General features: G+C 43.8%; 1 protein-coding gene across 1 annotated transcript in view; it reads left to right on the forward strand.

Moving 5' to 3' along the window:
- LOC102111762 (calpain-8) overlaps positions 1-11,242 on the forward strand; it is a 33,729-nt gene extending 22,487 nt beyond the window's left edge. The window contains exons 13-23 of the mRNA XM_005523307.2: positions 1,057-1,068; positions 2,777-2,988; positions 3,619-3,655; positions 4,278-4,343; positions 5,261-5,318; positions 5,834-5,898; positions 7,123-7,191; positions 8,478-8,556; positions 9,450-9,569; positions 10,186-10,244; positions 11,171-11,242. Coding sequence (XP_005523364.2) covers positions 1,057-1,068; positions 2,777-2,988; positions 3,619-3,655; positions 4,278-4,343; positions 5,261-5,318; positions 5,834-5,898; positions 7,123-7,191; positions 8,478-8,556; positions 9,450-9,569; positions 10,186-10,244; positions 11,171-11,194 — 801 coding nt within the window. The 3' untranslated portion in view covers positions 11,195-11,242. The remainder of the gene's footprint in view (positions 1-1,056; positions 1,069-2,776; positions 2,989-3,618; positions 3,656-4,277; positions 4,344-5,260; positions 5,319-5,833; positions 5,899-7,122; positions 7,192-8,477; positions 8,557-9,449; positions 9,570-10,185; positions 10,245-11,170) is intronic.
- The last annotated feature ends 1,826 nt before the right edge of the window (positions 11,243-13,068 follow it).

The raw sequence follows: 13,068 nt of genomic DNA on the forward strand, positions 1-13,068 counted from the left end.
TACCCACAGCAGGGTAGACCTGGTGACCCTTAAGTCACTTAAGTGACTTCTAAGATGTTAATTTTTTGGAAAAACCTGTCTGCTGAGTCATCTCAGGTAGGCACCCAGCTATGATCCCAGCTCTTTGGATCACACTCCATAGTAGGTTTAACTTCATTGCAGCTGATGCTGTGGCTGGGGAACGCTGGTTAGGACTGCAGAGATGATGACTTAAAGGTCATCATCTCTACAGGAAAAGGTGAAAAGGTGTGTGTTCAAGTCTGTCTACCTCCCTGCAGAGCTTTTGTAATTCATGTATCTGCCTGCTGTCAGCAGCTGTGTGTCCATCACCCGGCTCCTGCCCTTCCAGTGTGCTGGTTGTAGGCAACAACACCTGAAGTCTCAAGGGGCCACTCTGGCTCCAGAAATGTTGTATGTGTGGTATTTTTAAAATCTCCTTTGGGACTTGGGAGGACACTCTCTTTGGCTCTCGCTAGAATCCATGCTCTCAAGACAATTTATTGCTTTTGGAAAATTTGCCTTATATTTGGAGTTAACAGCAATTCAGACAATTTAGGAAGGGCCAAATACTGAAACTTGCTACTTGTTATAGTTGCCTCACAGCAATCTCATCATCCCCAGGCTGACTGCTAGTGATAGTAGCCTTATATTTTCATCCTATTCAGTAGCAGTAGACTAGTGGAGTTTGGGTCTGCTGTAATAAACTCTGGTTTTGGTTAGCAAAGTAGGGATAACTTGTTGACTTTCCTGACTGAGCATTTAAAGACTCAAATATTTCCAACCAACTGTATCATTCAGAACAGCACATCAGGGGAAGAGCAATTCAATATGCTATAGATTTCTCTGGATGAATATTCAGTTTTTCCTCTGGAACAGCTCTAGGACAAGACAGAATTTCATGCCTATCTGATACTATTATATGTGTATTAAATGTGGTTGTAAATGAAATTTTTTTTCTAAAAGTGTCTGAAGGAGGCTTTATCTGGATTTTTTTCCGTACTGGTAGGTGCAGGTGTGTAGCAGCACTTTAACATTGTCTCTTTGCCTTCCTTCCAGATCCCTCAGGAGGTATGTAGTCTCTGCTGAAGACTTCCATCCTCCACATGGGCACTTCTCTTCCACTGAAGAATTTAGCCGCCAAGATGACTTCTTCCTTACTAATGATATCTCTTCTGGAGAGCTTTGCCTTTGCATCACTGGACCAATATCTCAAGTTCTGAATAATCATTTTCAAGGGACGGGGGCACAAGGATTTATTACAGATGTCTGACTCCCAGTCTTGATCTCATTTATACTTGCTGAAATTTGCTTCCAGGAAGTTTGTACAACAGAGATCAGAATTTGTCTAGTTCAGGTGAAGGCAGAACAGGATCTCTGCACTCTAAAACTGTGAAAAAGTAGCTCATATTGTTTAGAAGAAATGCCAAGCTTTGTGGATCCGTTCCTTTTACAATTCTGAGCTGGGGCTCCTGGTAATGAACAAGCCCTGCTCAACCTTCCCTAATCCTCCCAGATGTCAATATTGAGGCAAAGAGACTTTTCATTGCTAAAGAAAGAGACCCCAGGGGTGTCTGGCAGTAGGAATAGCCTATACTCATTACTGAGGTCCAGCAGCCCATGCTGCCAATTTTTCCTTGGCTTTTCAGCCCTTTTCCTCTCTCAGTAAATGAATGTGTGGCCATGTAGCAATTAACTGTGTTCTTTTAGCAGCCTTGCAAATGCAAAGGGAAAATTAACTTTATACATTGGGAAAGATATGGATCTGTCTTCTTAACCTTTGCAGTTCCACTTAGCTTAATATTGAGTGAGGGGAAAAGATGGGGCTGTTGAATAAATACCAAATTCAATCTTATCTCAGAACAAAAGAGGAAAAACCCGCATGTTTTTTCTACAGTTTACAATAGAAAACCTGAATGATTATACCAATGTTTGGTAAGATTTTTGTGTGCTCTGGCCTTAGACAGAAACCTTACCCCTAAACGATGCTTCCTTCCCATCCTGCATCAGATACACAGCATTTTTTGTGTCTCACTGAATCATACTTTTTGAAAGACATTGCTGTGGAGCAAAAGTCATGAGCAGTTTTATAGCAGGGATGTTGTTCTTACACTACTGCTCCTTCTTATGTCAGTGTTTTATTTTATGAGCTGTGCAATGTTTAACTTCCTAAAGAGTATATTGGTATTAAGAACAATTTAAATACTGTTTTCTACAATATCCAAATGAATACCCTTAGTATTACTAATAGAAGTTGGGTAAATCACCTAATGTGGCCCCAAAAGTCTCAGCCTTGTGACTACTACTTTGTTCTGTTTACTATTCTTTTCTGTCTATTTAAAGAAATCAGAGACTACAATTCCTATGCAATTAGGAGATTTATTCCATACCATAAATTGCTCAAGGATATTCTGAAAATTAAATTTGTCCACAAGCTGCCTATGAAAGCAAAAAATGCTCAATGCACGGAAAATTTACAGTGTAGTAATTTGATCAGATATGAGCATACATTATGATACTTTTATTTATTTTATGGTACCAAGTGTAAAGAGGCATGTGAAAAGATAATCTTTATAGAGGAAGATTCTTGCCCCTTCTAATCATCTGCCTGTTTCCCATGACAGAACCCTGGTGGTTTTCTTTTGTGCCATTCCTCACGGATTTATTAATTTATGAAAAGAGAATCTTGAGCCGGCTTTGAAGCGCTGAAATTGAAATCGGGTGGCTGGCTTACCAGGGAGCTGCCAGAGGGTTTCTAACAAAAACACATTCTCCACAGCTGGAAAACAGCACAGATGTGCACACAGGCCGTGCTTTCTTCGCAAGGCACCAGCCAGCAGCCCGGACTGACCCCTACGTGAACCTGCGCGAGGTTTCCAGCCGCATGACGCTGCCCCTGGGACAGTATCTCATTGTGCCCTCCACCTTTGAGCCCTACAAGAATGGGGAGTTCTGCCTGAGAGTTTTTGCTGAGAAGCAGGCTAAATCACAGTGAGTACCTTCCTGAAAACCCCCACTTCTGCTGGGGATGCAGGCAAAGGAGAAGGTCACGTGTTGCACCTACAGCCTGGGCCTGATTTTTTGTCTTAACCAGCAAAATAGGCCCATTTCCACATCCCATTTTTTCCACAGTCTGTCACAGTGACCACACATCCATGGCAGATGGTTCTTCAGAGTCATGGCTCTTCAGAGGTGTCCACTAAACACTCAGCAGGGAACAAGATCTGTGAAGGAGAAGTTCCCACAATGAAAGAGAGCAGGATTTGAGACTATGATGATGATGAGGCTGATAAGACTGATGATGAGAGGTTGTAAAAAGGGTTGTATCAATAGCATCCATTGGATGATAAAACAGGAGTCTGGATGGAGGACAAGAACAGCAAGGCTGCATTTCCCATTGGAAATATCTTAAAAGTGTTGGGGCAGGCAGAGGTGGGATGCAGAGCATGAGAAGCAGGAAACTTGGGGGCTTGTTCTGTGCATTTATTAACACCTTACAGTTAAACAGCTTTTTTTTTTTTTTTTTTCCCAAATTATTTTAAAGGATAGATTTTAAAGGAAAGATTTTAAAGTAGACTCATATTTTCTGTTTGTTTAATTTTTTTTCTTTTCTTTCCTTAGGATGATGGGTGATGAGGTGTCTGCAAAGCCATATGAGGTTAGATGCCCTAACTAGGCAGAATTTTTCTTCATAATGTGGAAGTAAAACAGGGGCAAGACTTTAATTTCTCACTTGAGCTGGGATTACAGAATGTTTTTGTGCTGAGGAGAAATATTTTTTACATATATCCATGTCTTAGTTTCACATTGATTTTTATGTACCTGGGCCACATGGCACAGAAACTTCACCCTTGTAGACTGAGCTGGAACACATTTGATTGTCCTTACCTCCAGCATGGGAAGGAGAAGGCAGAGAGAGCACATTTCCATAGAAACAAATAGTTCTTCCTGAAGCCAGGGAGGAGCTTCAAAAGGCTTCCAAGGAGCTGCTGGATTGCTCTGGCCAAGTGCAGCAACATATTCACAGTGGCTATTTTCTAAAACTATCTTGGTAACAGGAGAAAACTTTCTCATTAGCCTTAGGAAGTATTTGCTCTCAAACTAAGCCAGCCCCTGGCTGGTCATGACTTAAGTAGTGCCTCTGTTTTGCCATTGCTACAGAGCACATGATCATTTTCTGTTGCTGTAAATAAGCCCCTGTACAGCATCTTTACAATATCCACAGCTCATTTTCTAGAACCACCTTGTTAACCACTCTCTTGGCCATCTCTTTCCTCTAGCCTCACGTTGATAACAAAGATATAGATGATGAGTTCAAGACTCTATTCCAAAAGCTCTCTGGAGAGGTAAGTGGATTAAAGTGAACAAAAAAGACCGAGACCTCTCTGTTAAGATTATACAAATATTTGACTTGCCAATTCCTTTTACTGTCTGTTCAAAAAACCAAGTATTTCTCCCCTTTTATTAACTCACAGCTTCAGTTCAGGTTATTTTACAATAGAGAAGATTTTCTACATTGTTCCTATTATTGGTGCAAAATGTGATTTTTTTTCCCCTTGGTAATGCAAGGCAGGGAATAACATTGAAAATAGGGGCAATAGGAGTGAGGACTGTGAAAATATTATCCCAGGGTGAAAGAAATTACCTGTGGAGTTATCGTATAATTCTGACAATTGCTTGGCTGGCCAATTCCTTCCTTTTTGTTTAGCCCCAGGAATCAGAAAAATGTTGGCTGGGCTTTTTCTCTACTTAATGTATTTGAAAACCAGTATCTACAAAGCCCTGCTGCGTTAGCCTGTGGCTGTCATGTCAGATTTCCTCTTAATGAACAGGTGGCCACTGCTACTGGAGAGGGAAAACATCTTTTTAGTTAGAAAGACCTTCCTGAGTTTTGAGAGGGCAATTTTAGAATTGCTTGGTTGTAGTTTCTGTAAGCCCTGAGAATCTCAAATGTTTTCCTGAACCTTTTTATTCAGTCAAACCTTTAAAAAAGTTGCCATTTACTTGGTCATGTCACCATAACACCTAAGAAACCACTTATTTCCTGGTTGAATGTCTAGGAAATATGATTGGTTTTGAAGATCTTCTCCCTCTTGAGGTTAAATGTGAAGGATTAAAAAAAAAAAAAATAAGGGTTTACATGCTTTAGATTTGGAAAGAAAATAGTCTCTGGATGTCTGATAGCAAATCAATAGAGCTTGTTTCTCTCACAAAAAAATAATTTTCGTATTAACACCTACAGTATGTTTTGTTTTCTGTCCAGGACTGTGAAGTGACTGCAACTGAACTTCAAAGGATCCTAAACCGGGTTTTGGCAAAGAGTAAGTGACATTACTTCCCATTGGATGGAGCCCAGAATGGGGCTTACACTAACAAAACCCAGCTCTGTCAGCTAGGGGTGATGAAAAACTGAGCTTATGTCTGGTCCCAGCTGAATTTCTCCTGCCTTGTTGAGCCTCTAAAGATGAGGTGCGGGTGGAAATACTGCCTGGTGCTTCCCGTCCAAATGCTGCCAGCAGACATTCTGCAGGGGCACAACATTCCCTGCGCTTTTCTGGGATGACCACCATGGGCAGTGTTATTATGCTGCTGCATGACTTCTGTGGACAGATAGAGGCTTATCACCACCAAAACTAATAACATCCCCTCCCACTGTGAGAAAAAAAAACAACAAAAAAACATATTAATTAACTGAAAGGACACAGTGGAAGAAATGGCAGAGCATTTTCTTTGCTACCAAGATTTGAAGGTGGTTGATATCTCTAGCATTGCCTGCAGAAAAATATTTGTGTTAAACTATTTCTCACTTGGACTTTTATATTTCTTCTTTGTACAGGAAAGGATGTCAAAAGTGATGGATTCAACATAAACACTTGCAGGGAGATGATCAGCCTTTTAGATGTATCCTTTGAATGTCATTTCATCACCTTTAAAGTTTCTGGATCTCTTTTGCAAGTCTTCCTGACAAGCTGGGCTAAGTTTACACTTCAGTTTTCCAGACACGCGGCTGGGGGCAAAAATTCAGCCAAGCATCTCTATCAGCTCATGGTGGTAGAAACCTGAACCATTTAATCATCAGCTGCTTCTCTCACTGCATCTCTCATTGCTTAAACTTTTTCCTAAATATAGTGGGGAGAAGAAGTAGGGCCTTTCTGCCTGGCTGCACCTGTTTAGTTCCAGGTGCATACACAGCATGCTTGGCAGGATGCAGGTTTTGAGCACATCCTCAGCTGCTGTCTCTGAGTCAGGTCCTGCTCATAGAGCCCGAGCTCACAGCATCAGGGACAGGCTGAGCCTGTTCCCAGGGACAAGGCTGCAAGTACAGGCAGTGCCTGCCTCCCTCCTGCATAACCGGGAGGACACTTCGGAGCTTATAAGGTTTGAGTAGCCAAGGGAAAAGGAGAGGTCAAAACCTCTGCCCAGGTTTGTGTAGCCAAAGGAAAAGGTCAACACCTCTACCCAGTGCTCCTTTGCACTGGGAGGGTGAAGAGCCATGCTGCCAGGATCTCGCTGGTGCTGGTGTCGCAGCACGACCATACTGAGGCCAGCAGGGATTCGCTGTGGATCTTGTGAATAACTGGCTGCTAGGAGAAGGGATGCCAGTGCCCTATACTTTGCAGGCTCCCAAGCCTAATGGGGTAACTCAGTAAGTACAATGTCATGGTGTCCAAATTCCTCTTTCTGCATAATTTTCCATTGGAAGGGATGTTCAAGGCCCTGAAGGACATGGGAGAAGACTCTGTAGACTGCTACTGACTCTCTTCACTTGCAGCTCCCGCCTCTGGTTTCTAACAATTGTCTGGTGCAATGCCAGGCCCTTTTCCCCCTAAGGACTCTAATCTGCTAAAATGTGAGTGCTTTTAATCGTGCTTATATATTTAGCAATCCCATATATCATTCCTTGAGAGTGAAGATAGCATAGAAATTCTTGGCATACCTTTAGCCAAGTAAATGTGGAGCTGTGGGCAAGTCTGTGGGAGATGGAGATGCATTACAAATGAGACCTAAACTGGCATTAAGATGACACTGTGATAGGTGTTTTGTTTTTATCAGAACTGATTGCTCTCCAGTGTTGCTAAGGATAAAGGAATCCTGAATTTTGAACCATGCCTTAACATGGACCAGACTGATGGGACCGGCACCTTGGGACTTGTAGAATTCAAGATACTTTGGATGAAGATTCAAAAGTATTTGGTAACAACATTTCTGACTCTACCCCCTTCCCTTCCCTTCTCAGCTCTGAAGTAGAGATCCAGAACAGAGATAGAGTTAAACCCTCACAGGCAGATATAATTGGAAGCCTTCCTTCTCAGGGCTCAAGCTTGTTCGAGGGTTCTGAAACACCTCTCACTCAACAGGGCACAAGCAAATCCTCTTTCACCTTGGCTCCATCATTCTCCATAATTTGCAATACCTTACAGAAAGACAGATTAACTCTCTGATTATTGGCAAAGACAGCTCTCTCTGCTTCCTGCTCTATTAAAGATCATATGAACATATCTCGGCTGTTGCAATATGTTGCATTGCTGGCTGAGCATAAGCAAACACAAGAAACATATTTTTAGGACTTACAAAAAACTGCCTTTGTATTTTTGAAATCTTATAGAACTGCTGAATTTTTTTTCTGGTAGAGGATTTAATATCCCAAGGAGTTCACCCAGCATGAAGCAGTCTAAAAGAAGGTCAGATCTGGATTTTCTTGGTGTGATTACCTCCCTTTCAGGCAAGCCTGATGGCACCAAACTTGATGTTGTTCATCACAGAGCATCTGCCCTGGAGTTCCATGAAGAAATGTTGGGTTCATGGAGTCCCAGCTCTGTCCTAAGGCTTGTCAGGAAAGCAAGCCCTGGGACCTAAATCCAGTATTAACTGTAGGTCTGGGTGGCTTCTAATTCTGGATAACAAACCTGCTGGCAGTAGGAGGCATCTGTCATCTTGTCTGAAATATTAAGCAAGATGGACTTGGTCTGTTGCAGTGTTTGCCAGATGATAGGGTATTTCCCTCGATGGCCTGTCTGCCACCATGTAATGTGAAGGCAGGCAAACCGCCAGCCCATGGGAATGTGTTTCCCACTCTGCCTGGTTTGCCAGTAGCTGCTTGAAATGTTTCTCTTGCTCATTAATGTTTCAAAGAGTAGGAGCTTGTGGCAGTAGGGACAGTCCCTGTCCAGCCATCAGCGGGCACAGCGGTGACAATGTGAACATGGCAGAGGTAGGAATGATTGCCTGGTACTGATCAGCTACACGAGCAGGGAGGATGGCAGGGCATGGCCTGCATGGTGGACTGGCAAACCAGGTTAAAGACTAGAGGAGCCATCTGAGTGGCTTGTAGCCCCTGATGAGACCTTGTTACCATGCCTTCACAACTGCTGTGTGCCAGCTGTGCAAGCTCAACCTGCCTCCCCTACCCACACCATGGCATTGCCGCAGGGGCACACACTCGAGTGCCCTCTCCCATTCCCTCCTTCCCCTTGCCACAGGCAATCTATAAGAAAGTGGACAGTGACTACTCTGGTACCATCGACTCCCACGAGATGCGAAATGCCCTCAGAGAGGCAGGTGAGTGTGCTGCTCGGGGACACCATCAGATCACCAAGCACTGGGAGAACAGCAGAGTGTTTTAATGGCTTTTCTTCTCTCCTGTCACCTAGATCACAGCATTGCCAGTGATATTCTCCCTTCCTGACAGTCACACACTGCAATCCTTTTGCTGTTTCATACATCAAACCCCATCCTCTGTTCTGCATTATGAGCCACTGGTACTTTTGTCCATGCTGTGACCATTGCTTATCCATCTGATTATTACTTGCTCTATTTTTGGCCTCATTATTTCTAATCTAATAGTCCTCTTTCAGAGCTATGCCCAAACCCTCTTTTTCCTTCATTTCCTCCCATCACTTTTCTCTCCTCCAGAGAAGGTGCAAGCCTGATCAAGGCATGCCCCAATGATGTGCTCTCTGATGTTGTTCACTTTTGGAGCAGAGCTTGCCAGCTAAGGGGCATCTAGAGGAGCACTGTGTTTTTTTGATTTGTCTTGTGCTCAGTGGATTTTATGTGAATGATCCAGAGACAGAAATAGCATGAATATGGGCCTGAATAGAGCCCAATGTGTTATGTGAGCAATTGGCTCTGCTGCAATCACTGCTATTCAGCTGCAGTGCCAAGACTCGCTAATTAGGGGTTTATCTGGGGAACATAGGACTGGTTATACTGTGAAACAATGTAAAATATGCAGTTTGACAAAATGCTGTGGGAGAACTCTATGCCTTTCTTCACCCAACACAATGGGCTTTGGAAAGGACCCGCAGAGGTGGGTGTGGGAGTCCAGCAGACATTCTGGGAGGAATAGTCCTGCCCTTCAACCTCAGCTGCAGCAGTCCACGGATAAGTCACATCCAAGACAGCAAATTAACCTGCTGTGACAGTGACTCCCATGCTCTCCTGGCCCTCAGGTTTCAGGCTCAACGATGAGGTGCAGCACAGTATCGTCACCCGCTACGCCTGCAGCACCAAGCTGACCATCGACTTTGATGGCTTTGTGGCCTGCATGATCCGCCTGGAGACCCTGTTCAGTGAGTGCAGCTCCTGAAAGCTTTGGGGTTGCCTTAGGTATCTCGTGTCTTCAGCTGTGAATGTAGCAAATCGCATGCAAAGGTCAGGATGCCAGAAAAATTGTGTTGGAGAAAGCAGCAGAGAAACAGCGAAAGCCTTTCTGTCTGAATGACCATGGGGAGCAGGGGACACGTTTCCATAACGCACCATTCTCTTGTGTTTTACAGTCATCAGCAACTTACGGTCAGTGCTCTGGCCCCAAATAGTCCCAGCCCTGACAAACGGGACCATTTATCACTTGCAGTCCTTACTCAGACCTGATTTACAGGTTTGTCCCCGGATCATGCCAGATGCCGCCACGTCAGTTTTTATAGTTGTCCTGCTGCCAACTCCCATTTTGCTGCCGTAGATCTATTCCACCCCATGAAGCAGCTTAAAAATTATTTGTAAGAAGAAAGAAGAACAGCTGTAATATTATCTTACAGTGTAAATATTATCTTACAGAACCAGTCTAAATTTCCAGTAGATCATGGCAAAAAGCCAGACTTTTACATTTTGTCAGACATGACAGATTCTCTACATGCCAAACTCTGTGGTTTATATCCAGTTTTTTTCCCCCACTCTTCTACATTTCAGAAGTGTTCCATCTCCTGGACAAAGACAAGAATGGAGTCATCCAGATCTCTCTGCCTGAGGTAAGGCAGGTCAGATAGAAATACCACCTGATCCAACTGCAGCAGTAGGCAACACTAAAGTATACTTATTTAAAATCACTATTAGTGATTTAATCACTGTTATAAGAGAAACATGGTAGTGATTCAAAGGGCAAGTTTGTTTATGTGAAAATGCTCTTCAGCCCACAAGGCCCGTCTGAATTAGTAGAATGAACTTGTACCTTTTATGAGCAAAAAAGTAAAGATACCTTCAAAGCCCCCAAGGCTGATGGAGAAGGTGCTTACACAGTGTATTTCACTATCTCTTTTTAGAGGGCAGTGGTCAATTCATTAGAAAACACACAGCAGGGAACTCTTCTTTTTTGGCAGAGAATGTACTGATCAACCTGCCAGAATTAGAAGAAACCTTTTAAGATGCCAGGTCTTTTTTTCCCCACATTGTTTTTAATGCAAATTTTTCCTGTTGAAGCTGTTGTAAAAGCAATCAGCTTGAGCCCTCCCTTTGCAGAATACAAATATATCTCAGAAAACAGCTGGAAGGAGCCCCAAGAGGTCCATCCAATTAGTCCTCTCAGCTGAAGACTGGCTTGAAGGGAGGAGGATGGCTAGGAAGCTCTGTGACCCTCAGTCAGTCAGTTAAATCTTGCTGAAATTGTACATTGCATGCTTCCACCCTAGAGCTTTTCAAGGCTGAAAGTTGAAGCTTTCTCCAGCTTGCCCTGTAGAACTCATCTTCCTTTGGAAGAGACCCCACTTGCAATGTTAGAGGCTGATCCTGGCAGTAGATTCCTCTGAAGTTCAAGAACAGATGGATCCTACACATATAAAAGATTAAAATGCAACTCCAGCCTTTCCCAGCTTGTTCTCCCAGAGGCATGGAGGAGTGCCCCAGCGGCATCCTGTAGACCTTCCTGGTGCCCTGACTCCTTGTTCTGTTTCTCCCTCAGTGGCTGTGCTGCACACTGATTTGAACCATGGTCAATCAATTCAGCAGAGACGCTTTTCTGAGCATGAAACCGATTGTTTGGCATCTCCTTGTTGTGAAAAACAGAAAGAGAAACTTGTTTTATTCCTGGCAAGTTACTTTAAGCCAATAAAAATGATCTACTGTCAGTTATAAAATAAATGCATCCTCAAACAAACAAATAAACAAACCCAGGACTGACCTCCTTTACTTTTCCTGCCCAAAGAATATTGCTCCATGCCATGCTGAAATCTCATCAATTTTGACTTAGCACGAACGGACCCAGGTGGCTGTGGTTTGACTTCTGACTGTGCAGCAAAGTTCAGCAGTGTTCAAAATCCTGGAAGTGATCTCCATTGCTGCAAAATCCAGCATATGTTTTGCTCCATGCTCAAGAGTGTGGGCAAAATTTATGTTGCTGCCCTGGCAACCTCCCTTCGCAGACAATTGTCGGCTTTGGCTGTGCCAAGTGTCTGCAAAAGCTGGGGGTGAGGAGCTCAGAGGCAGATGCTGAGCTGCTGGGAGCACAGAGGATCTGGGCACAGACACAGCCCCAAGGATTAACTGGGAATCAGGAAAATGTGGTGGCACTCCTCCACAAGTCTCAGCTCAGTCCTCCAGGAGGAGGAGAGAGGATGGAAGGTCAGGTGCAATTTTCTGCAGTTATTTCAGCTGAGATCTTCTCCTGTGAATGTTTGTCCATATGCATGCCCAAAGAGGGGATTTGGAGCTTTATTTTAATGAGTGATTGGAGCTTGGAATATCATGAAGGCTAGAAACAAAAAACATGCACATAACGGGTCCAGGAGCCTGAGAGTGCAGAGGATGTGCTAATGTGGATTGTGACTTAAAGAAGAAACTGAAGCTAGGTGGCTTCAACTGTCTTAAATTTGGCACTGGCTCACAGTGCTGTGCTTTCTAAGACCAATTTGTCCTCTTAAAAAAGCTTCTCTCTACATTAAATTGCATAGTATTCTAAAGAGTAACATCATAGCAATGCAGACAAGATAATCTAGCACTCTGAATTAGCAATCAGAAGATATTTCTGGAACTTGCAGTAATGATCTGATGAGACCATGCATGTCATGGTTAGTGACATGTCTGACATTTCTCCCCAGGAGCAGGAGTGCAGGCTGACATCTGTGTCTTCAAGGCAGATGTGGGGCCAAGACTCTGTCCCCTCTTTGGTGCTGTGTTTGAGGGAGGCCTTTCTCCACACCTGCTGGTTCCTCAGCTCTTTCTTTGAGCAGGAAGAAAGCATTTGTTTGGTTCCCATCTCTGAACATGGAATGTCTTGTGACAAACCCCACACCTCACGTCTCCCAGCATTTCTTCTTGCTGCTGGCCACAGCTTTCTGACTAAAAGGGATGCATGACCTGTGTCAGTGCACGGCTCTGCCTTTCTAATTGATGCCCTCTGCCAGTAAAATAGAAAGAAATATTTCATTTGGGTTGCAGGATAAAAGCAGCCAGAGTAGGAACCCCACTGTCCCTCTGCATGTATCACTGGCCATGACCTGTGTGCAGCTGTCAGAGGTTGCCACCAGTGTCTCCTGGCAGATATTTGCCCGCTGACCAACAACAGACATCGGTGCACCTCCACTTGCCTGGAAGACAGAGCTACCTGGGGCAAGCTGAGCTCTCCAAAACCAACAGAAAATTCTGGGGAATGCTCTGCCTGTTCAGTAGGATGAACGTGTCCTTCCCTGCCCTACATCTTGCATATGCAACACGTCTCCTTGCTAACCATGCAGCAGGGTGAGCTGGCTGCTTGCAGCTTCGGATTTGCTTTCTGCTCACACGCGCTATTCATGAGTTTGTTCCAATTATGGTCAGAGAGGCCTCACTCCACAGAACTGGGAAAACTCAAACATATGCAGA

Source organism: Pseudopodoces humilis, chromosome 3 (assembly GCF_049639895.1).
Source record: "Pseudopodoces humilis isolate 2021_Gansu_Grassland_sample_001 chromosome 3, ASM4963989v1, whole genome shotgun sequence".
Taxonomy (NCBI): Eukaryota; Metazoa; Chordata; class Aves; order Passeriformes; family Paridae; genus Pseudopodoces; species Pseudopodoces humilis.